The sequence below is a fragment of the Diceros bicornis genome, chromosome 1, assembly GCF_020826845.1.
Source record: "Diceros bicornis minor isolate mBicDic1 chromosome 1, mDicBic1.mat.cur, whole genome shotgun sequence".
NCBI classification, from domain to species: Eukaryota; Metazoa; Chordata; class Mammalia; order Perissodactyla; family Rhinocerotidae; genus Diceros; species Diceros bicornis.
This window is the reverse complement of record NC_080740.1, coordinates 57,477,896-57,502,823: the sequence shown is the minus strand read 5'-3', so window position 1 is coordinate 57,502,823 and position 24,928 is coordinate 57,477,896. Positions and strand designations below refer to the sequence as shown.

Below are 24,928 nucleotides of genomic sequence, written 5' to 3'. Positions count from 1 at the left end.
AGGGACCTGTGGGACTATAACAAAAAATCTAACATTTCTGTCATCAGAGTCTCAGAAGAAGAGGAGAAAGAATTTGGGGCTGAAAAAATAATCAAAGAAATAAAGATGGAAAAATTCTCAAATATGGTGAAAGGGATAAACCTATAGATTCATGAAGCTGAGTGACTTCTAAATAGAATAAACTAAAAGAAATCAACACCATGACGCATGACAGTCAGACTTCTGAAAACTAAAGACAGAAAAAAGTCTTGAAAGCAGCTAGACAGAAACAACACATTATCTCTAGGGAGCAATGATTGAATAACAGCCGATTTTTCATCTGAAAAAGAGGCCAGAAGTCTGTGGCATAACATTTTTCAAGTGCTGAAAGAAACAAACTGTCAACTCAGAATTCTATAGCCAATGAAAATATCCTTAAGGAGTGAAAGGGAAATCAGGACATTCTCACACAAAAGAAAATTAAAAGAATTTGTCACCAGCAGACCTACCTAAAAGAATGACTAAAGAATATTCTCCAAATAGAACGGAAGTAACAGAAGGAAACTTGGAACATCAGGAAATAAGAACAATGAAATGAATAAAAATAGGGGAAAATATAATAGAGTAGCCTTCTCTCAAGTTTTTAAAATTATGTTTGATAGTTGAAGCAAAAATTATGACATCATCTGTAACTCCATATATGTTCAATATGAATTTCACTGTCAGGGTTACTAATTTTTGTTTCTTTGCTGCACTTTCATCCTTGGTGGCCAAGCCTCTCTTTTGATGATCCATTTTTATGAAATGTTACATGGATTTGTCATTGGGGGATGAGGAAGCCGTACAACTACATACTTGACATCTGTGTGTGAACTGAATAGTGAATGTACAATGACCAGTGACTGACAGACTTTACAAGAAGTGGTAGGATCAGCCACCAATCATGATGGGCATTTATGTTATTTATGTAGTGATTTGTGGATTGAAGAACTAGTAGCCAAGTTGATACTTCATGCAATTACAGTTAATATACTGTGGCAACTGAAATTTGTCTTTTTGGGAGACTGGTGTTACTTAAACTGTGGTATTTGAAATTGGTGCATATCAGATCTATGCAAAGCAAGGACTATCTGTATCTAATAAAAGATTTGTATCTACAATATATAAAGAACTCTGAAAATTCAACAGTAAAAACCAACAACCTATTTATAAAATGGGCAAAGGACATGAACAGACATTTCACCAAAGAGGATATGTAGATGGCAAATAAGCACATGAAAAGATGTTTAATGTCATTAGCCATTAGAGAAATGAAGATTAAATCCACAATGAGATATCACTATACATCTATAGAATACCTAAAATAAAAATGGTGATAGTACTAAATACTAGTGAGGATGTGGAGAAACAGAATCTTTCATACATTGTTGGTGGGACTGTAAAATGGTACAGCCTCTGTGGAAAATATTTTGGCAGTTTTTTATAAAACCAAACATATGCTTATCATACGACCCAGCAATTGCACTCTTGGGCATTTATCCCAGAGAAGTAAGAACCTAAGTTTATACAAAAACCTTTATACAAATGTTCATGCAGTTTTATTCATAATAGCCAAAACCCGGCAACAACTCAAATGTTCAACAGGTGAATAGTTAAACAAACTGTACATCTTATACAATGGAATACTACTCAGCGTTAAAAAGAAATGGAACCATTGATATGTGCAGTAACTTAGATAGATCTCAAGTGCATTATGGTTAGTAAAAACCAATCTCAAAAGGCTACAGACTGTATGATTCCATCTGTATAACGTTCTCCAAATGCCAGAATTATAGAGATGGAGAACAAATTAGTGGTTGCCAGGCACAGGGATGGGAGGAAGAGAGTAGGAGGATGAGGTGCAGCTATAAAGGAGCACAGTGGAGTTATTTGGTGGTGATGGAACAGTTCTGTAGCTTGATTGTTATGGTGGTTACATGAATCTATACGTTTGATAAAATTGTATAGAATGATACACACACATACATGCAAATGTGTACATGTAAAAGTTACACCTGTACGTGTACAGGTGAAATCTGAACAAGGCCTGTGGTCTAGTTTAAATAGTATTGTACCTATGTCATGTTCTTTGTTTTGATATTGTACTATTGTTATGTAAGGTGTTACCACTGGGGGAAGCTGAGTGAAGGGTACATGGTACTTGCTGTAGTATTTTTGTAATTTCCTGTGAGTTTAGAATTATTGCAAAATAAAGTTGTTGTTTTTGTTTTGTTTTTTAAATTATAATTTTTATTTATTTATTTATTTTCCCCCAAAGCCCCAGTAGATAGTTGTACATCATAGTTTCACATCCTTCTAGTTGCTGTACGTGGGACGCGGCCTCAGCATGGCCGGAGAAGCAGTGCATCGGTGCGCGCCCGGGATCCGAACCCAGGCCGCCAGCAGCAGAGCGCGCGCACTTAACTGCTAAGCCTCGGGGTGGGCCGTTTTTTGTTTTTTTAAAAAAGAGCAAGGCACATATCATTTTTGTGAGGGAGAGGTGACTGTTTTCTTATCCTGCTCACTTGCCTGTCATCCCACAGTTCTAGGCAGTGACTCAGCTTTCTCAGACCTCTTTGCTTGGCCTTTGGCAGCCATCCAGCGTCCTTTAGCTGGGTGTAGGGAGAGCATTTCACTGTTGTTTTAGCCCAAAGATGCAGGATATGGCATCCCACAAATGCGATTGCTCTGCTAGGAGCTAGGTCTTTTTGAAAAAGAGGCTAATTCATTTCTTTGGTTGGTGTTTCTATGGAGTGCTTGTAACTGGGGCGAAAACCCATAGGTAATAGATGAGCAATTTGGAGCTGACAGCTGCTCATCATCCTGCTTTTTATAAATATTCGTGCCTTTTAATTTTTCTTGGAAGATAGAAACACAAACCACTGTGACCTTTCAGACTTTTTACAAGCACTATCCTCTAAAATTGGGAAGAAAACAGGGAGTGTCACATGTGTAAAATATGTAATTAAAGTCTTTTATTCACCTCCAACATAACTTCATTTTTAAAATCTTTATCTGTGTGTGTGGGGGGCGAGATTGAGAAAAAATTGTTTGAGACTTGAGTATAGTACATACAGTAATTTAGCCACTTCAAACAGTTGAACAAATTGTACACCTGTAGTTAGATTGACAGTGATGACAGTGATTTAATTTTTATCAGCAGATTTCTCCCACTCTGACAGCTCTTTACCCACAGTTTCCTACATCCAGGTTTCCCTAAAATGTTACTGAATTGGGCAGGGCAAAGCCAAGATATTCTATGACTGTAGAAGATAGAGAACCAGGCTGTAGATTATTCCACCTTAGACCTCAGCCTTCTCGTGTGAGGTTATGGGTTGAAGGTGAGCTTGCATTGCTTCCCCTGACCTCAGTGATTGCAACAAGAAGACTTTCCCTTCTTCCTGAACATTGAAAGTTAGACTGGGATAAGTGAAACTTGGAAAATCTTGAGTATCTTTTTGGGGCAGAGGGCTATATGGGTAGACTCTGAGGGCTCTCTTCTCTAGGCATCTTAGAAGGTAACTGGATTTTTAATAGTATAGATTAAAGAAGATTTTGAGTCCTGGAGCAGTAATTCTTTGAGGATGGGCATCCATGGTAGACCACAGAGGTCTTGGGGAGATATCGCCAATCGATTTGATTAATCATCTCTTTGCTGCTTTCCTTAGGCAAGGCAGGCCGAGGTTAAACGGCTCTTTCGCCCTATTGAGGAGCTGAAGAAGGATTTTGAGGAGCTGAATGTTGTCATTGAGACTGACATGCAGATCATGGTACGACTGATCAACAAGTTCAATAGTTCCAGCTCCAGTCTGGAAGAGAAGATTGCTGCACTCTTTGATCTTGAATATTATGTGCATCAGGTATTATATTTCCTTGTCCATAACTCTGACTTTTACCTAACAGCTCCAAAAATAAACTCCCCTGCCCTAAGCTCCAAGAAAATAGCGTCAGCATCTTTACTTCTCTCCCAGGGCGTACAGTATTTTTAATCTAGGCCAAAATCTATTGTAGTAAAATACATTCTTAGAGGCCAGAGCCAACTTCTTTTTTGTTTGGAGTCTTACCTCCTTTACTTTTTCAACACTGAGGATGTAGCAAAAGTAAAGTAGACATGATCCCTGTTCCGTGTAGCTTATAGTCCAGAAGAGGGAACAATTAAATAATGAACAATTGAACAATGAACAAATTAACAATTTAATGAGATAATTTAAGATTGTAATAAGGGTTCCAGAGGGTAATGTAGGAGTATAGTCAGGGGTATTGGGGAAGGCTTCTTTGAGGATGTGACATTTAGGCTGAGCATTAAAGAATGATTAGGGGTTGGTAAAGAGGGGAAATTAGAGCAGGGGATGGCAAATTATGGCCCGTTTGCCAAATTTGGCGCACTGCCTGCTTTTGTAAATAAAACTTTATTGGGACACAGCCACACCTATTTGTCTATGTATTGTTTTATTGCTTTTGGCTGTTTTCATGCTACAATGGCAGAGTTGAGTAGTTGTGACAGAAACTATATGGCTCACAAAGCCAAAAATATTTGCTTTCAGGCCCTTTAGAAAAAGTTTACCAACCCTTGGATTAGAGCATTCCAGGCAGAGGAGACAGCATGTGTAAAGATTCTGAGGCAGAGAAGAGCTTAGTGAGATTGAGGACTTGGAAAAGATTGGAGTGACTGGAGTGCAGTGACCAGAATGTGGGGTAGCATAGATGTGGGGTAGCATAGATAAAGTGGAAAGGTTAGGGAGTCAGAGAGGTGGGGCTGGGACTATCACACTCTTTATGATTTTGATCTTGATCCTAAGAACCACTGGAAAGTTTGAAGCAGAGAAATGACTGATCAGACTTGTGCCATAATTATAATAGTTAATATTTATTGATCGTTATCGTATACCAGGTACATATTCATGCTTTGTACACATTAATTCATTGACTTCAGCTGCCTCATGAGCAGGCACTACTATTAATCCCATTTTATAACCAAGGCAAGTTAAGATCACACTTGTGATTCCCTGAGGTCACTCAGTTAGTGAGTGGTGGAACTGCGATTTGCAACAAGGTCTGTCTGACCCTAAACTCTGTGCTCTTACCCTTTTGGCCACTCTACCTCTCACAGGATACTGGTACTGTTTGAATGAAGCTCAAAAGGGAAGAGGTGGATCTAAAGAGAAGGAGCCAAGAGAAGCCATTTGTTTATTAAGGAATTAATTTATTGCATGCCTGTTAAGTCCCAAGTGCTGTTCCAGGCACTTAAGATACATCTGTGGGGGCCGGCCTGGTGGCGCAAGCAGTTAAGTGCGCACGCTCCACTGTGACGGCCCGGGGTTTGCGGGTTCGGATCCCGGGCACGCACCGACGCACCACTTGGCAAGCCATGCTGTGGCGGCGTCCCATATAAAGTGGAGGAAGATGGGCACAGATGTTAGCCCAGGGCCAGTCTTCCTCAGCAAAAAGAGGAGGATTGGCAGATGTTAACTCAGGGCCGATCTTCCTCACACACACACAAAAAGATACATCTGTGAACAAAATTGGAGCTTACCTTTTAGCAGAGGCAGATAGATAATAAACATAACTAATAAGTAAGTTATAAATAATATGTTTGAAGGTGATAAATATTGTGGAAAATAAAAAGTAGAGTACGGTAAGAATTGGCAGTGTTGGGAATGAGCATCTCAGGCAGGAGAAACAGTAAGTACCAAAGCCCTAAGGTGGGAGCATGTCTAGTGTGTTTGAGGAACCACAAGGAAGTCAGCGTGACTGGAGCTGAGAGAAGAGGGAGAGAAGTAGATGAAGCTCAGAGAGATAATTGGAGGAATATCATGGAGCACCTTGTAGGCCATGGAGAAGAATGAAATTGAACATTATTGGAGGATGCTGAGCAGAAGAATGACATGATCTGACTTGCTTTTAAAGGATCTCTCCAGTTGCTGTGTTGAGAATTAGACTGGAGGCAGGGGCCGTGGGTAGAAGCAGGGAAACCAGATAGGAGGCTATTGCAGTAATCCAGACTAGGGATGATGGTGGCCCGGGAAGGCTGTGTAATCCAAATCAAAGGCTTATTTGAGATCCTTATCGAAACATAGATGTTCAACATCCTCCCATGCACAACAGCGTCCTTGTTCTCTATAAACTAGGCTAAAAGACATTCTTTCTTTCTTTTGGATTTTGCCAGCCTTTGTGGTGGTGAGAGAGGATGAGTGTATACTGTATCTGCAGGAATTATGGGGCAACCTCTTCATCTTCTCTCTGCTCATGACTCTTTCTCAGGCTTCAAATAGCAGGTCTGTGATCCTCTTAGAGAAAAAATGGACTTGGGTTCTCTTTCCTCTTTCCAATCTTTCTCTCCAGGGCAACAAACAAAAATTCCAGCAGCTTTTCTGTTATAGATATTTAAAGGATTAAGGATCCTAGGGGTTATTGTCCAATTCAGTCCTGCTCTGATGTTGACAGCTTTTATTTTTTCTCATCTTAACATACTTGGATGGATCTTTAGGTATCAGGTTTCTGTAGGCTCTTCCTTTAGTCACACGATAAAAGGCCAAAATGACTAGAGAGCTTATCATACCTAGAGAGGAGTGAGTACATGGGAGGCTAAGCAGGGACCCAACAAATTTTGTTTTCTCTGCAAGCCTGCTGGTCACCTGGTAGTGTCATCTCTAGGGTGACATCCCATTCTGCTTTCATAGCTTTTTACTGGGTGGGGTAAACAGTTTCTTGGACATCACCAAATTCAGCTTAAGGTCAGCCCAGGAACCAGTCCCCTGGTGGAGGCCAAACTTGCTCTGTTGGCAGAAGAGTCATAAATGTTCTGGGCCATTGGCCTTTTGATTGAAAATATAGTCTTTAGTTTGGGCTGGTATGTCAGGCTTCCACACAACAGTGTTAAGTTGTGATTTCACAGGGGGATTAAAGAAGATGCAGCTCAGCCTCGAGTTCTAGTTGTGATGGGGAATTGGGGTGAGGTAGTGCTACCTTTGAGGAAGATAGGACTTTTCTTGCCAGAAACTTCACCTGTCCACTCCTATTCTAGACCCACTGATTGGAAGTTTTGAGGAGCCATGGGCTTCAAGGACCCAAACTGGATCTGCCCAAGGATTTCTCACAGCCATATTTGAATTATTAAACAGGATTTGTGAAAAGCAAAACCGTGTGTGTAGAAAATAGTTTGTGAGTTATTTATGAGGAGCGGCCTCTGTTTGCCCCATCCACCCTGAGGCGGTGTGTTTGCCTTCCCTCATATGACTCCTCAATTATTTACCGTCACTATTTCTCCCTTTCTCTATTTCCTGTCTTCTCATTGTCTTGTCAGAGCTCTGGTTCTCTTTTTTCCTCTTGAATGTTGGCACAGTTCTTACTGCCCCCTTCCTTATATACTCCCTCCTTCTACCTTGAGTTCCTCTCCACCTGTCCCACCCTACACTGAAGGCAGCCTGGGAAAAGTTCTGGCCACAGACCCAGATGGGGAGCTGCAGACCTGGGCCCTGGTCCTGCCTTCTCATGTGTGACGCTGGGCAGGGCCCAGATTTTGGAGCTTGATCTTCTGTGTGTGCGGTGGGCAGAATGACTCTTTTCTTCCTCATCTCCAGTAAAATAACAAATGAGAAAACATCTTGAAAAGGCTGAAGTGCTTATATAAATGTCAGCATTTATAACACCCTGAATTATCTTTGTAGTAATAAAGTGAATTTAGAACAGAACCTCTGTGACTCTGGGCTGCCTTGCTCTGGGGCTGTCAGAGTGGCAGCTGCTCACGCCAGCTTTGGTAAGTAACCTTCCCAGGCATGGAATGACAGGACTCTGAGCCATGGTTTTGTATCCAGAAAACCTGGAGGAAGGAGGAACAAAGGAGAGGCAGTGAATTCTTAGATTTTAAAATCAGAGTATGTGAGGAAGGAAGGTTTGCTAAGTATTATTTGTGCTTATGTCAGCAAAGCACCCAGCTCTGAGTCTCCCTAGTTAGCTGGGCTATGGCCCAATAATCATTCCTCTTCATAAGGACAGATTAGGGCAGAAAAATCCCAGCCCTGGTTTGGGGCCCTTATGGCAGAACAGACTCCATGCTTATTTCACGACCCTGGATTGGTGATCTCTTCAGATCTGTGGTACCAGGGACCCATCCATTTTGTTGCCACAGATACCCCAGATTGCCTTTTTTACTCACAGTGGAGTGTACTTCAGTAATATTTTTGTCTGATCAAATTCATTCACTGGGGGCCGGCCTGGTGGCACAAGTGGTTAAGTGTGCGCACTCCTCTGTGGCAGCCTGGGATTCGCCAGTTTGGATCCCGGGCATGCGCCGATGCACCACTTGTCAGGCCATGCTGTGGCAGGCGTCCCATATAAAGTGGAGGAAGATGGGCATGGGTGTTAGCCCAGGGCCAGTCTTCCTCAGCAAAAAAAGAGGAGGGTTGGCAGATGTTGGCTCAGGGCCGATCTTCCTCACACAAAAAAAAATTCATTCATTGGTTTGACGATTATTTATTGAGCAACTAACTATATGCTCAGCACTATTCTAGTCACTGGACGTATGACAGTGGACAGTCAGACAAAAACCCCTGCTCTTGATATTATATCAGAATGTATAAGAATGATCTTCTAAGTGACATAAACAGGCTAAGCCCACCGCAAAACATAGGCAGAGTCAAATATAGTCCTTCAAACTCAATTTCTCTGTTAGAGCCCTTTTCCAGTTCTGAAGGACACAGTCAGGTAGAAAAGGACTCTGTGGCGTCTGAAGGAAAAAGGTGGGTAGCAGTCATCTTGTTGTTGGACTCTAGCTTCCTGATGATTTATAGAGTGGGATCAGCAGGTGGGCAAGAGGCAGCCTTTGTAGCAAGAAAGATATTTTCAAGGGAGACTGTAGCTGCTACATGGGGAAAACAGGATCCAGTGACCTTCCTGAGGAAGTTGAGTTTTCTTGTTCTAGGACGCTAATGAAGCTTGGGGAATGAGATCCCCTATAGAATAAAAGAGAGAGAGAGAGAGAGTCTGGACTTGGGGCTTTGGACCTTAAATGATAGCCTAGACTAGTGCTATCTGATAGAACTTTATGTGATGATGGAAATGTTCTGCACTGTCCAATAATAGCCACTAGCCCATGGTTCAGGCCTCAACTAAAGCCTTTGAGAGAGACTTCTGTGTAGATTTTATCATGAATATTCTAAGATTCAGTCAACCTTATTCCGTATGAAGTGAAGAAGAGGGAAGAGAAGGGTACTATTGTTATTCCTCTCCTAGCACTCTTCCAGCCCCCGTTCCCCCTGTAACAGGTTCCTTTTATAGTCCTTGACTTCTAAGTAAAAATCAGCTTTTTTTTTTAAGGGTCTGCTGCTTCCACTGCCCACATTGGGACAGGACATCAACAGGAAGCATGGCACCATTTAGTAGTGCTGATGATGCCAGATCTTTGTGTTAACAGCTTGTACATTAGGAGTAAGCCTTGTGACTCATTATGGTATTAGAATTTTCCAGGACATGTTTGGCATAAGCAATAGCTAGGTGCCGTTTCTGCCAGTTCCCATGCAGGTGCTCATAAATCATGTTAGATGAATTAGGAGTTCTTCAATTTAAGATTATTTAAAAATTTAGTTTGTTTTTACAAACCCTTTCCTAGTTAGTCAGAAAGGCCACTGTTGCTTTTTACTTGACTTTTTACTTTGTTTTTGAATAGCCACCAGAAGAAAAGCTATAAGAACTCTTCTTTCCTTGAAGATGGCTGTACTGTATGTACTAAGCAGAGCCCTTTGTTACAGATGGATAATGCACAGGACCTGTTTTCCTTCGGTGGCCTTCAAGTGGTGATCAATGGGCTGAACAGCACAGAGCCCCTGGTGAAGGAATACGCAGCGTTTGTGCTGGGGGCTGCCTTTTCCAGGTGAGCAGCGTGGATGGACAACCCATTGGTCAGAATCATTTGGGCCCTTCAGGTGAAGTCTAGCTTTACTCTTGGCCCGATTGGCCTGGCAGAAGGTTATACTTGAACTCATGCACGTCCCTATCCATATTTCAGTGTAATCCCAATGAAACTAGAGTAAGAATTTGATTCTGCCCTTACTCCAAGTAGACAGAAATTTTCACCCATGTTGTCATTATCTGTGAGTCTCTGTTCCTCCTCTTCTTTTATATATATGGACATTTAATAGCATATTTTAGGTCACACTCTCTGTTTTATTCAAAGCTAATAAAATGTTTGACTAGGGGCTGGCCCAGTGGCGTAGTGGTTCGCATGCTCCACTTCGGCAGCCAGGGGTTCGTGAGTTCAGATCCTGGATGTGGACCTACACACCACTCATCAAGCCATGCTGTGGTGGCAATCCGCATGCAAAAACTAGAGGAAGACGGGCACCGATCTTAGCTCAGGGTAAATCTTCCTCAAGCAAAAAGAGGAAGATTGGCAACAGATGTTAGCTCAGGGCTAATCTTCCTCACCAAAACAAACAAACAAAAAAAGTTAGACTAACCATAAATAATTGAGAAGAAGGGGAATGAACTCCAAGAGTTGATCCTTTTGGCAGTAAAGATACATCTGATGATGAATAAAGGATGAACCTACCAAGGAGGGCCTTTTGAGGGGAATGTGCCTTCCCCTAGTTGTCTGGAACCAATCAACATTTGTAAATAATCAGGTTATTGCACTCTCTGGATTGGGAGTTGTTTAAATTTCAATTACTCTGACTTGTGCTAGAAGACTGATCAGGCAAGAGGAGTGGGGAGACAGCATTTCTGAAGAGTGGATGCAGAAAGATATGTGGGCGCCACATCATTATACTCATCCTAAAAAAAGTCAAGATGTCTTCAAGCTGCAATTGGTTCATTGGAGTTGTAGTTCCTTCCATTTTTGAAAATCGGCTGCTAGGACCATTTGTGCCTCTAAAACAGGAACCGATATTCTGATTCTTGCTGCAAGGACATGGGTAGTGGCTTTTAAGGGTTGCCCTGCTTGCCTGCAGGAATTGTGATGTTGCAGGAGAAAGGCTATTCTGAACATTTTTACCATTGGAGACATTGTTTTGAAAAGATTCCCTTTGCCTTTCATCCATGCTTATCTTCATTTAATCAGAATTTCAGTCTGATGCTCTCTCATTCTGAGAAGCTTCACTATCTTTTCTTAGTAAATTGAGGGGCAAAGCTGGGAAGTCCAGAAGAATTGTTCCATGAGGAGAGGCTGAGAGCACTGCAGGCCTTTGTTTCCTTTATCACTAACCTGCCTTGATATTAAAGCCCTGGTTGTCCTGTGGTTGTGTTGTTGACAGTCAAGGCTGTGGCCTCCAAGGCACTCCACCTCCCTTGGTCTCACCTACCAGAGCCAGGCAGTCTCCTAGGAATCACAGGGAAATCTCTGCCTGTGCATCCACTGGAAAGGTGGGGAATCTGTGAGTTTGTCATTGGTAGCTGTGATTTCAGCCCTGGAGAAGTTCAAGGTCTCGTCCTCATAAGGCTTTAGTGGCTTGAGAACTTACTGAGGCTCACTTTTTGTTTCTCAAGTGATAAAATAGTTAAACATTATTAACCTCTCTCCCCAGACCATTTTTGGAAATCTTTTCTGTAATCCCAAGCACTTTCTTTCTACTTTCAATATGAACAAATGATCCTAGATGTCCCTTGCCATTGCTTATGGAAACACATTTCTTGGAGGAAACTGTGTAGCATCTTGATGTCACATCTTAGTTAAAGGGGACTAACTAAGTGACAAGAAGCATGCATTAGGCCTGCTTAGCAGGCCATAACTCACCCAGGGGCTGTGCCAATATGTGATGTTATTAAGACTTTTCTGTGATTGTATTAGCATAAGAACATGTTAACGTTTATGCGGCATCACTAAAATTTAAATAGAGATAAATGTGAAATATTGCAATGTAGTGTTTTGGTGACAAGCAAACTGCTATATTCAAAATGTTCTAGCTGGGCTTTTGATGGTTCACTGGAGGGCAGTTACAATGACAGCATGGTACGGTGCCAGAGCTTTTGGAAGTCAACAGCATGCTCCTGAACATCATGAAAATGTCAATATTTTATGTAAAGAGGAACTTGATGCAAGGTAAGAATAGTTCTATGCAGAGAGGCAGGTTTCAGTGCTCTATTCTGATATTCATTATCTACTCTTGATGTCCTAAGTATTGGTTCTGCAGCTCCCTACCTGCCCCTGGCATACAGGTGTACACACACATCTCACACATGTGCCTGCAGACACACACAAACACAGACACACAGACACACACACACAGAGTGATTGGATGAGCTTGCTCTTTGTCAAGAGGGCATTCGAGGGATAGTGAACACAGAGGAATCATGGAGTCCCAGGATTTGGGGGTGTTATTTAGAGGTCACTCCTTCTAGTTTTCTGCTGATGGGCAAGAAACTGCTCAATCAGTCCAGATGTTTGGGTAATTTGGAAGGACTAGGCAGACCACTGTAGCTGGAGTCAGAAAATCTAGGTTCAAGTCCAATCTCTACCATTTCCGGGCTGTTTGCCCACGGGCAAGTGATTTCACCTTTCTAAGCCTCATCTTTTTCATTTGTTAACTAGGAACAATAATAGAGGTGTTCTCTGAATTTCATAAGATTAATTGAATATGAAATAACATAATATACAATAAGTCCTGTGAAAATGCCTATAAAGTACCTGTCAGTGTTAAGGGATATAACATCATCATATTCATTGTGGTCCTTTTTACTATGAGTTTTCACTCTAAGGCAATTCTTATTCCTTTTGTTTTTATAGTACAAACCTTTATCTTCCTCATTTTCTCTTCTGTTAAGATGCTTATGTTCTACCACATATATCTATTGGTGCTAATCTTGCTGCTTCACGAGGGTGTTTATTTGCCTACCTGGGTTAATTGCCTAATAAGGCCTCCACACACATTTCTATGGATGAAGAGATCTCTTCCCTGGTGTTAAACATGAAGCAATTGTTCCAAGATCAAGAAGAAAGAGTTGACATAAATGTAATTGATGTGGCCACCGACTGTTACATGGCCACTGAAATAGTTTGTTCCCTTACTTAAATATTATTCACACTTATTTGTAGGTCACACACTTATTTTATGCTGTTTGTCGCCCATGTATAAGGGAAGTCAAGTTCTTGAATAAGATATGCAGAGATAGGAGTCTGATGCTTTTGGCAGCTTCATCTTGTCATGGTTTGTTCTTTTTTTTTTTTAAAGCTTCCTTTCTTCTTCAAGTCAGTTATTTTCAATGGCCTTTCTATGACCTGATTTCATCTCATGATGGCACCTGTGTGTTTCTGTCTACAGTCTGACCTACCAGGAGTCTCTGGAGTCCCAGACAAGTCATTTGTGTTTCTGTGTAAGGGAAGTCTCACAAAGGCCTTGTGAGTTTCAGAGGCCATGCAGCCTTCTGTAATCTGGTTTGGTTTTACTTAGCAGCAATCTGGCTGCCTCCTTTTGTTTTCCTCCTGCCTCCCTATATGTAGCCTTTAACTTTTAACTGTCAGGAGCTAAATTATCAAGAAACTGGTGTGCTTACCTCAGGGAGCACTGACTTTTCCTGTTCTCATGCCCCCACCTCAGTCACTTTTGGTGTCCTATATCCATCTTTAATAACTCATATTCTCATCTGCATACATATGAATTATTATGCAATTATATGGGCTTGTAAGTGGTCATTGTACACAGTACTTTTGTTTGAACTGTCCACAATTTGCAGGGGTGTCATGGACCTGTGCCCAGTACAAAAAAGGATGTACATGTATCATGAGTCATAGTGCGATTATGTTCTGTTATGGTGGATCCCTGGAACAGGATTCTGTTCTATCCCCTCTCTCCTTGGCCTCTTCCTTGGAACTCCTTAGCAGATTTTGGGTTACGTACAGCTCTTTATAAAATGAATATCTCCCCTAATCCCAACCTTACACCCTCTCATCCTATGCTTTGTTGGCTCTCTAGTTTCCTCAGTTGTACTCTTCCCACTAACGTTTTACCAGTTCATGTTTAACGATTTGGCCAGTGCCATATCACTGTGTCTCATCTCCATCTGTTGGCTGCCAATTTCCAGATTTCTTTCCTGCCATCCTTAGTGAATTTCAGTGCTCATCTGCATCTTTTCTCCTCTGTCTTTCCTGATGGCTGTTGTGAGCTTGCTGGGGATCAACGTTTTCAACTCCACTGATCTTTATCTTTGCTTCTGTCATCCACTAGATGTCTTGAAACTCATTTCTCATTTTTTCCAACATCTCATGTTCTCTGACCACCTTCATTATCTCTTCACATTTTCTTTCTTTTCTTTTTTTTTTTTTTTTGTGAGGTATATTAGCCTTGAGCTAACATCCGTTGCCAATCCTCCTCTTTTTGCTGAGGAAGATTGGCCCTGGGCTAACATCCACACCCATCTTTCTCTACTTTATATGGGACGCTGTCACAGCACGGCTTGACAAGCAGTGCGTTGGTCTGCGCCCAGGATCTGAACCTGCAAACCTTGGGCCACCAAAGCAGAGCGTGTGAATTTAACCGCTGTGCCACTGGGCCGGCCCCTCTCTTCACATTTTTATCTCTCCTGTTGAATGTGGTTTTTATCCTTGTTGTGACCTCCAGCCTCTGCACATTTTCCTGTTTTCTCCTTCACCATCAGTCCTCCTCACTCTCGTCCCTCTCTCTAGGCTCCTTTCTCTTAGCCCACAAATGTTGTCAACTACCTATCCACTGACCCCTGTCCCACCACTAACTTGTCCATCGCCTCCAACCTGCCAACCTATATTTTCCTTCCCTTCCAAACTTCTTTTTATAATTTTATTTATTTACTTATTTTCCCCCCCAAAGCCCCAGTAGATAGTTGTATGTCATAGCTGCACATCCTTCTAGTTGCTGTATGTGGGACGCAGCCTCAGCATGGCCGGAGAAGCAGTGCGTCAGTGTGCGCCTGGGATCTGAACCCAGGCCGCCAACAGCGGAACACACGCACTTAACCACTAAGCCACGGGGCCGGCCCCCAAACTTCTTAAAAGAATAGACAAAAAGGGATCCAAGTAAGTGCACATGAGCATTATGTTTCTACCATCCCTGAAATTTTTCAAGAGTATTTCGAAATCATTGACATGTCTTTAGCAGTCAACAATGTCAAGCACTACTTTCCTTTGGAAACTTTACTTCTTGGCTGCCATGTGATTATCCCTTGTTTCTTGTATGTCTGTAATTAATTGCTCCCTCTCCTTTTCCTTTAATGGCAATATCATCTTCTTACTATCTCCTCATTATAGCTATTCACCAAGATTTTTCTGGCCTTATCCATTTTCTTTCTTCGTTTTCTCTGTCAATGGTCCTGTCTATTCCCATGGTTTCAGATTCTACCTCATTGTGGATGACTCCAATGTCTATGTTGAAGTCCAGCCTTTCTCCTCAGGTCGTATCCTCCATTTCTACCAGACTGTCTAATTGCAACTCAAACTCAAGGAGAAGAAAGTGGAATTCATTTTTCTCTCTCTCACAAACTAGGTTTTTTCCCCCACATTCTCTTTTTATCTATTCTTGCTGGTATGATTGTCATAGTTACCCAAGCTTGAAACTTTTGAGTGATATTTGAGTCTTCTTTCTCCCTATTTAGTTATTTAGTTGGTGAATGAATCTTGTGGATTTTTGTTTCCACTATTGTTGTCTACTAAACAACTATATCCCTTTTTGAATCTATTTTAAGGACTGTAGATATTGTGAGGGCTGCAACATGTTTAGGGAGAGGATTCCCTCTCTCAGTGCTAGGAAATGAGCAATGAATAGTCTAAACCAAGCATAGTAATCCCATTCTTGGATGTAGATTGATTTAGGGATGGGCATGTGACCCAGTTCTGATTAATGAGACATAAAGAGATGTTCACTGGAAAGTCTTCTGGGAGGATTTTGCTCCCTTATAAAAAGAAAGATAGCAAGGAGACCCTGCCTACCTCTTCCTGCCTTAATTACAATTGTCTTGGAGCTACAGCAGCTGGCTTAGACCAGTGAGGTGAGAAGCACAAGGACAAAAAGTCAGCATGCTGAGGAGCATAATAGAGGGGAAAGATAGAAGGAGACTAGGTCCTTTATGATATAGTTTAGCCACTGTACTGATTTTTGGAATCATCTACTTCCAGACTTTTGTTGTGAGAGAGAATTAAATGTCTTTGTTTTTTAAAAATCAATGTTAGTCATTATTCTTTTACTTGCAACTGAAGATACTCATAAAACTTATAAAATTTCTCTGGGATCTTTTAAATTCCCCTTATTTCTTCATAGTACTCATCTCAATTTGCAATTATATATTTGTTTGATTACCTGTTTAGTTTTGATAACCCCTGTTAGACAGTATGAGGAGGATTGGATTCGTTTTCTCTCTTAATCTTGCTGTGTCCCTAGTATGTAACACAGGACCTAGCATTAAGTGCTAGAAAATAATTATTGAGTGAATAAATGAAGAAACAAAAGAATGAACAGATACCTGGAAATGAAATGTTTTTCCAGATAGCATATGGAGGCTGAGTGAAGAGTGCTGTCATTATTATTAATGATGTAATAGTGGATGATTCAGATACTGCTCCTTGACCCTTTAAAATCTAAGGCCGTGGAAATGAGTGTGTAGCCCCCCTGGCTGAAGGCCCAGAAGAGAGAAGGTTAGAGATTGGGATGAGGTCAGATGTTGGAGATGCCAGCATTTGAATAAAAGTTCAAATGTGACCCGTAGGACTAGTTCTGACTTCTTGACTTCAGAAGCTAATTTTTCACACTCCTTCAGTGACAGGGAAGGTGCTCAAACCATTTTGTATCTGATAAATTGATTAGCATATTAATCAAGATTGGCCCAGGCAATTGAATAGCCATAGCTCTTAAAACTGCATTCAAAGTCTGATTTCTTTTTTCAAATGGGAATTAATGACAAATGGAAAATAAGCTCTAAGCCTGACCAGTCACCCTGCGTACTGCAGAAACCAAGACTTCATTCTGGGGAGGGAGGCACTACTTTGCTTTATGAATCTACTCTGTGATGTGCCTCTGCCTCCTCCACATCCTCTATGTGGCTGCCTTCAGATTTTTTCATTGTTGACTACCTCCTTCTTAATTTCTTCCCTGCATAACTCCAGCCCACAAAGTACTTTCCTTTTAGCTTTATTAGCGTTTGTTGTCTGGACTCCTAAATTGACTCTTTAATACATCTTATTCTCTGTGTATGCCAATTCTTTCCTCTGTTTCCCCAATGAAATTGAAAACTTCTTGAGAGTGGAAACTGGTACCAAGTCTATGGTACCCATAAAACCTTACAGAGGATAAGTTTCATGTGGCTGCTTAGAGCATTTCATGGTACAAACTAAATGGTCTAACACAAGAGCTGAAATCACCAAAAATTGGTGGGAAGAATGAAGCCAGTAATAGCAGAGGATCTTATTTTCTCTTCTATTTTATTTTATTTTTATTCCAATGAGTATGTGTTATATTTGTAATTAAAATTTAAACAGTAAGTAACAAAACAAAACAGAACTGGGTGACTTCTATATCTAGCAAATAGTGGATTACATTCCCAAGAATCATTCTTCATTCAGAATGCCTCAAGATGCTGGATTAAATATTTAAACATTTCCTTAAGTGCTCATTTCAGCTTACAAACTGTAGGGCCCCAGTTTTGTATAACTAAAGGAGAAATTAATAATATCATATTCTTTATGTGGTGGCCCTGCAAGAAAGTGAGAGAAGTCCTAAAGACAAACATAATAGAAAGTACAAATCCTAAGAGATCTGGAACACTGAAACTTATAGCTATCCTGGGAACATTTGCCATTCCCTGGTGGCTGAGAGCTTTTGTTTTCAACAGACTTTGTAAGTTGGGGGACAGGAGACAAAGCCTACAGCCCATGAAAGGGAGAATTAGAAAAATGAAAATCTTCCACTCAAAAGGATATCTTAAGGCAATTTGGTTTTGAATGGAAGAGAGAAAAATTCCCCAGAAAATTCTTCACTCAAGCCAGCCCTAGAGTGCTTTTGGGCTGGAAATCTTATTCCTTTTGTGGCTTGAAAATCTGCAACCTGAGAATTTAGTCTAAAATGGTCTCAGTTGAATAATAAACTGGAAAAAATGTTTGCAATTTATATCACAGATGTAGCATTAATATTCCTAATATATGTAAAGAGTACCTAAAAATAGAGAATAACTATACTAACAACCTTGTAGAAAAATGGGCTAGACACACACAAGTCACAGAATAAAAGAAATGTAAATGGTTTAATCATATGAAAAATGCTCAATTTCACTCATAAGAAGACAAAGATCAATTAAAACTATACTGAGACCCTGTTTCTCTCCTATCAGATGGACAGAAATCCAAAAGTTGAGAGCATATTCTGTTTGTGAAGCTATGGGGAAATAGACTCTCATACATTGCTGGTGGAACTATAAAATGGTACAGCCCTTACAGAATGAAATTTGGCAATATCTAGCAAAATTGCGTATATATTTACCCTTTGAAATATTATTCCTACTTCCAGAATTCTACCTCTAAAATACATTGCTAAAAATATGAAAAGACATATGTATGCTCAAGCTTGTTCGTTATAGCACTATTTGTAATAGCACAAGCCAGGAATCTTTTTGTGTAGGGAAAAGTAGGGAACTGATTGAATGAATTGTATAATTTATTCCATCGAATACCTTGCAGTTGTAGAAAAGATTGAAGAATATTTCTGTATAATATAGAATATTTCTATTGTGGTATATCCTAGAATATATTGTTAAATGAAAAAAAGAAGGTAGAGAAAAGTATGAATAACTGCTATTAAGCATGTGTATGTACTTATATTTTTAAAAATGAAGGAGAAAAAGTTACTACAGGGAGAGGGACTTTGTAATCATGCCAATATTTTATATAATTCAAAAACTCAATTAAAATGTAAAATCGAGAGCAAAATGAAACAATTGAATCTAACTGTCTATGGAATTAGTGGCATAATCACACAGGGAGAAACTATTTCATGTGATTTTACAACCCAATACTTTTATACATCCCTATTTGGACATATCTTAAAGACAAGGAAAACTTGCAAAACTTTTCAGAAATCTTATTGTCGATGGAAGTGTTGGTGTTATTCTGAGACTGCTGTATGTATCGTGGAATAAAGCAGATGAACAATTATGCTGATTTCTCTGAGAACTTGGATTTTCAGCATGACAAAAGGGAGATACAGATGTGAAACTGGAGATTGGGTAACATCTCCTTTAGTCCTGATTTTGAACTGAAAGTATTAGTATGAACTCATGATGAATTTTTTCTTTAAAAAAAAAATGTATTTTTTAGCTCTGTCTCTGAAAGGATCTAGAAAAAAGATAAACCCAATAACAATAATCAACTCTGACTCCCAGATTTTATTTTCTAGATACCGTTATCTTCTAAAATAGCATTTTCCACTAAAAGGAACTGATTTCTTGGAGAAATAGCTCATTTCAAGTCTGGAGTAAGACATGTGCAAAATGATCCTAGATATCTTGTCCTAATAGAAAGCAAGGAAGCTCTCAAAAAGTACTAAGGTCTTGTGTAAAGGACTCAGGATTCAACCTGAAAAGGTCTCCATTGGCCATAGATGGGACACTGAGTTTCAAGAAGGATAACAACTGCAATGAATTGAAGCAAATCAAATATGTTTAAATCCCCAAGTTCATCACGATACTTAAAAAAACAAATTAAACCTACCTCATTGGTCACCTTTGGTGGGTACTAGGTAGGGAACCAATTCATAATCAAAAGTAGAAAATAAATAGAAACAATAAACCATTTATCCTACCTTTCTGGTATGAACTGAGCCTCAGTGTACTCAAATAGTTGATATGGGGAAGTTTATAGAGAAATTCCAGCTAAAAAAGGAAGAATGATATAATTAGAATATCACCATTTTGCAAACTTTAGTGAATTAATAGATCTTGGCAATGATCATCAATGGCTGCTAACATCACAGAAAGAAAGACAGTCAAACATTATGTGTCTTGTAGTGGATGATGTGGTGCACATCCAGATATCCCTTGAGGTCCAAGGCATTTATTCCCCCAGGTCCAGGAGTGTTGGCTACTCAAGGCTCATGAATCAGTTCCTCCAAGAATTAATCCAGAAGGAAGCTGCTTTGCCCAAGATTATAGTCCCTGCCTGGGGACAGCCTGCTTCCAGTGACACAATGCAGGGGTTCAAAGGGCTTCCACTCCTGTCTCAAAGGAGACAACTCTGAAAGACCATCCTAGCTCTAGAGCTCCCTGTGGGATCAAATGAAACCTCTCTTGCAACTGTATTACAGTTTAATTTCTCCTATTGCTTAATCTTGCTTCCCTCATCCCTCACAGGTTTTGTTTACAAGAGTACTCCCCAATAAACTTCCTGCCCACAAATCGTAGAGTCTGTTTCCTATCTTCCTCCTGATAAAGTACACACTACCACCCATGAAGTCATCTTGATAGAAAATGGAATCTGAATCTGATCAAGATCCAACTTCCAATTTAAAGGAAATACTGGAGATGGGACAGGGGATATGTTAAATGATATAACGGACATGTAATCAGCAAAATCCAGACTGTTGGAAACTGTAGAACTACTGGATTTTTCACCAAATAAATTACAAGCAAAAAATAGAGGGAATGAAACCCATAAATTAAAAGATACTTAAGATAACTATCAACCAATTACACTATATTTAGATCCTGACCAAATCAGCAATCTGTTAAAAACAAAATTATGAGATAATTGGGGCTGTTTAAACAATTACTTGGTATTTGATAATATTAAGGAATTATTGTTAAAAATTTTTAATGTGAAATGGTATTGTGGTTATGTTTTTTAAAAAGAGAGTCCTTTTGGAGAAACATACTGAATAAGTTATGTTACCGAACCAGGTCTGTTTTTGCCCATCACCCAGAAAGCCAAACACTGAGACGATAAGATTGCAGCAGAGAGAGGGTTTAATCACAAGGCAGCCAAGTGAGGAGAACGGGAGAACAAGTCTCAAATCCGCCTTCCCGATACTGGGGACTCAGGGATATTTATGGGGTAGGGGGCAAGGTGGTCTGAAATGTGGAGATAGATGATTGGAGATGAGGAGAGGTGAGGTAATTGATGATCTGCGCAAGCGTAGTCAGATTTCATGCCTCTTCATAGGACACGTGCACAAAATGGTGATGTTAGCATGACGTAAGTGTGGAGTTTTTAGCCTCTTGACGTCAAAAGGTCACTTATCGGACATGGGCCCAGTTGATGGGTTGGTGGTCTCAACTGGCCTGAAGTGGACATGGGGTTCTAATTCCTGAAAAACAGCTCAAACGCCCATTACCATGGTGACCCAGGTTCTAGGGAGATGTTATCTATAGAAACCTAGTGGGAGTCAGATAGTATATTGCCTAAACAGCACAGTTGACAATGGATGGGTAAACAGCTAAAAGCTATAACCAATAATTGCAAAAAGGAAAGCAAAACTTAAGTTCCTTGCTATTTACTCATCAGTGGCTAACTCTTTGCCAGTTTCAGTTATGGGTAAAGTGATAGGATGTCTGAGTTTTGCTTTATTCTTATCTGGAGGAGGTGGGTAAGTGAGTGGGTGGGGGTATAGATGAAACAGAACTGGCCACAACTTTATAATTTTTAAAACTGAATGAAAGGTCCATGGAGGATTATTATACTGTTCTCTCTACTTTAGTAGATGAAATGGATGAAAATTGCCATAAGAAAAAGTTGTGTTTTTTTTAATGTAGTTCCAAATTGGCAGAATTTCCAGGTTACTGGTAGAAACATGTATAAATCCTCTTTAGAGAAACACGTCTTAAATCTAGACCTGAAAGCATCTCCACAAAGAAAAAAATTCCAATGATCATGAGCTCCCAATCAAAATAACACAAAGCACACACATAAAAATAAGGCATCACAAGTGAAAGACAGCAGAAACAATCAGACCTGCAAAATTACAGATAGTAAAATTCTGAGGGTGCAGAATATAAAATAATTCTTTTATTGTCTTTAAAGAAATAAAAGATTCTATCAAAAGTATGAGCAAAGAATATAGACTATCAAAAATGACCATGTCCAGTAAGATTTGAAAAAGATCCAAATAGAACTTATAGAAGTGGAAAAAAAAAATTGCAGTTAGGAATTCAGTAGATAAGGTAAACAGCTGGCCAGACACAGCTGAAGAGTAATTAAGTGAACTGGCATATATATTTAAAGAAATTATTCAATGTGCATCATGGAGAGACTGAAGTGAAAACATTAAAAATGAAAAAGAGGATAAGAGACATGGAGAATAGAATGAAAAGGTGTAACATGAGTTCCAGAAGGGTAAAGAGAATGTGATGGAGGCTATCTGTGTATATATATATATATATATATATATATTTTTTTTTTTTTTTTTTTTTGGTGAGGAATATTAGCCCTGAGCTAACATCAGTGCCAATCCTCCTCTTTTTTTGCTGAGGAAGATTGGCCCTGGACTAACATCCATGCCCATCTTTCTCTACTTTATTTGTCGGATGGCTGACACAGCATGGCTTGATAAGCAGTGCATAGGGATCTGAACCTGTGAACCCTGGGCTGCCGAAGCGGAGCACGCGAACTTAACCACTATGCCACTGGGCTGGTCCCAAGAGAGACTATATTTAAAGAAGTTTGGCTGATACTTTTCCAAAATTGGTGAAAGACATGAATTCTTATTCAGGAAGCCCACTGAATCCCAAGCAGGATGATTAAGAAAAAATAACATTTCTAGCAACATACCGAAGCTATAGAAAGACGGGGTTACAAAAAACAGCTAGAGAAAAGACAGATTAACTACAAAGTACCTGGAGTGGTACTTGGCAGAAAGAGGGAAAACAACTTTGCTCTGAGTATTCTCAACCTAGTTGCTGGGCCTGAGAACTAGGCCATGATGTCATTTTCATCAATTCTAGACAGTAGTTGCCACCACAGTTCTGTTGCCTGTGACATTTCTTTCTTGGTTCCATGTGCATCCTCTTAGACATCTGGATTTAAAGAAGAATCCCCCATGCTTCCCAAAGTTGGAGGTACTTCAGGTCTTCCAGGTTTCTCATTAAGTGCCTGTTCATGGGCTCAGGTTATTGGAAAGAGAATAATTCATCTCTTTGAGGAAAGAGAAGAGTGGAACTGTAGAGTCTGATTGAGAGGCAGCCAGCATGGGCTTTTCTAACTATTTCATTCCTACGTTCTTCTTACCTCCTACCAGGCCTCAGTTTCTCTCTCTTTCTCTGTTTTTATTTTTTAAAATGTTACTGGTTTTGTAGAGAATATACTTGCTCGTTGTAAAACATTTAAATGATGTAGGAGAGACTGACTTCTGGCATGACAGTGTGTGTTTTGCTGACCCAGTCTCCGCTGGAAATTATTTTAAAAAGGAAATAAATTAACCCTCTGAAAGTGATCCTAAGGGCAAACAGCAAGTAAAAAACATCTAATCAAGGAAATCTATGAAAATTCAAACTCCAGTAACAAGGCAAGAGTCTGTGTTATTTGAGCCAAGACAGCTCCCTCCCTCACCAATTCCAGCTCAGTGAAGTAGGACTCCACTCCAAACTACTGCAGCCTAGAACACAAGACTTCCTTTGCCCTCAGCTCCCAGTTGGAGGGCTTTCCTTTTGGGAGGAGCAGAAATTTGGTGTTTCTTATCCTGCCCTGAGCTACCTGTTGCAGAAGCTAAGTTGTGGGTGAGTGCATTCCAGAGTGCGGGCTCCCTTCTTCCACCCATCCCACACTTGTGGAATGGAGGCTCTACCTTGGATGTGGAGCACTGAGAATACTGGGGCCCTAATCACCCTTGCCCTGGCTCGTGAGGCAGTGGTTCCATGCTGAGAGAGGCAAGCTGAGAGGACCTCAGCCTGCTGTCCCCCAGCCTACTAAGCACTCAACTCCTAGAGTGAGGGGTTACTTAGAGAGAAGCTTGGCATTGTCCCCGTTCCCAGCTCCAGAGCCCTGTCCTCAGAGATTTTGCCTTGGGGAGAAGCAAGACCATAAAACAGATAGCTCCCAATCTCTTCCCAGTGGAACTGACTTGATTTGCAATAGAATGTGTAGAATTCAAACCTAAGGACACTTGCAAGAACAGTGGAGCTTGTGGTGAAAGGCAACTGGGAGGAGATTGATGATGTGGGGGATCAGAGTTGGCCACCTCAAAATATCTCTCTTTATCTTGATTATTTTCAAGAACAAAAGACTCTGAAAGAAACTTTGACCTCCCCGCCTACTAACTGCCTAAAAGAATTTAAGATAGAAGGCCTGTCCCCAAGACAGGCCATCACCATAGATAACTCTGGGTATGGATAGACTGGGAGGGTCCTTGCTAGGTCCATTCTTATTAAAAACCAAGTAAAAGTAGAAGTTACCCTTTGTAAGAAACATTTACATTTGTAAGGGAAATCTCCATTTGTAAAGGTATCTCCCTCTCTGTACCGGGAAGAAGTGAGGATGACCTTATCTCTAGAAACCCTTATCAGTGTGGAATGTGAAGACTTAAATCTGCATACTCTTGTTTAGTGTGCTTTTCTAGTAATCTCCTATAGCTGACTTCCCCTATCCCTAACATCCTCCTTTGTCTTTACCTGAATATGCTATTTAAGATGAGAACCTCTGCCATTTTGTTGAGTTACTCACTTTCCCTGGGTCTTTCCCATGTATATGTGTTATTAAACTTTATTTTCTCCTGCTAACCTGCATTTTTAATTATTTGGCCAGCCATAAGAAACTTAAGGGAAAGAGTGGGGTGGGGGGCGGGAATTATCCCTCGCCCCCAACAATGAATTTAATAAATATACAGCCTAGATGGTAGGCCAGCTGGTTTGCAGGAGGGAACCAGGGAGTAAGACAGTTGGGAAGAGTCCTCCTGGGTCAGAACAAACATCAAACAGGGACCTCAGAAACTGTTTCTTCAAAGGAGCCATAAATTGATTGGATGGATTAGTTTGTAGAACAATT

General features: G+C 40.4%; 1 protein-coding gene across 1 annotated transcript in view; it reads left to right on the top strand.

The window, feature by feature from the left end:
• SIL1 (SIL1 nucleotide exchange factor) overlaps nucleotides 1-24,928 on the top strand; it is a 221,783-nt gene that overhangs the window by 143,795 nt on the left and 53,060 nt on the right. The window contains exons 6-7 of the mRNA XM_058541387.1: nucleotides 3,687-3,878; nucleotides 9,765-9,886. Coding sequence (XP_058397370.1) covers nucleotides 3,687-3,878; nucleotides 9,765-9,886 — 314 coding nt within the window. The remainder of the gene's footprint in view (nucleotides 1-3,686; nucleotides 3,879-9,764; nucleotides 9,887-24,928) is intronic.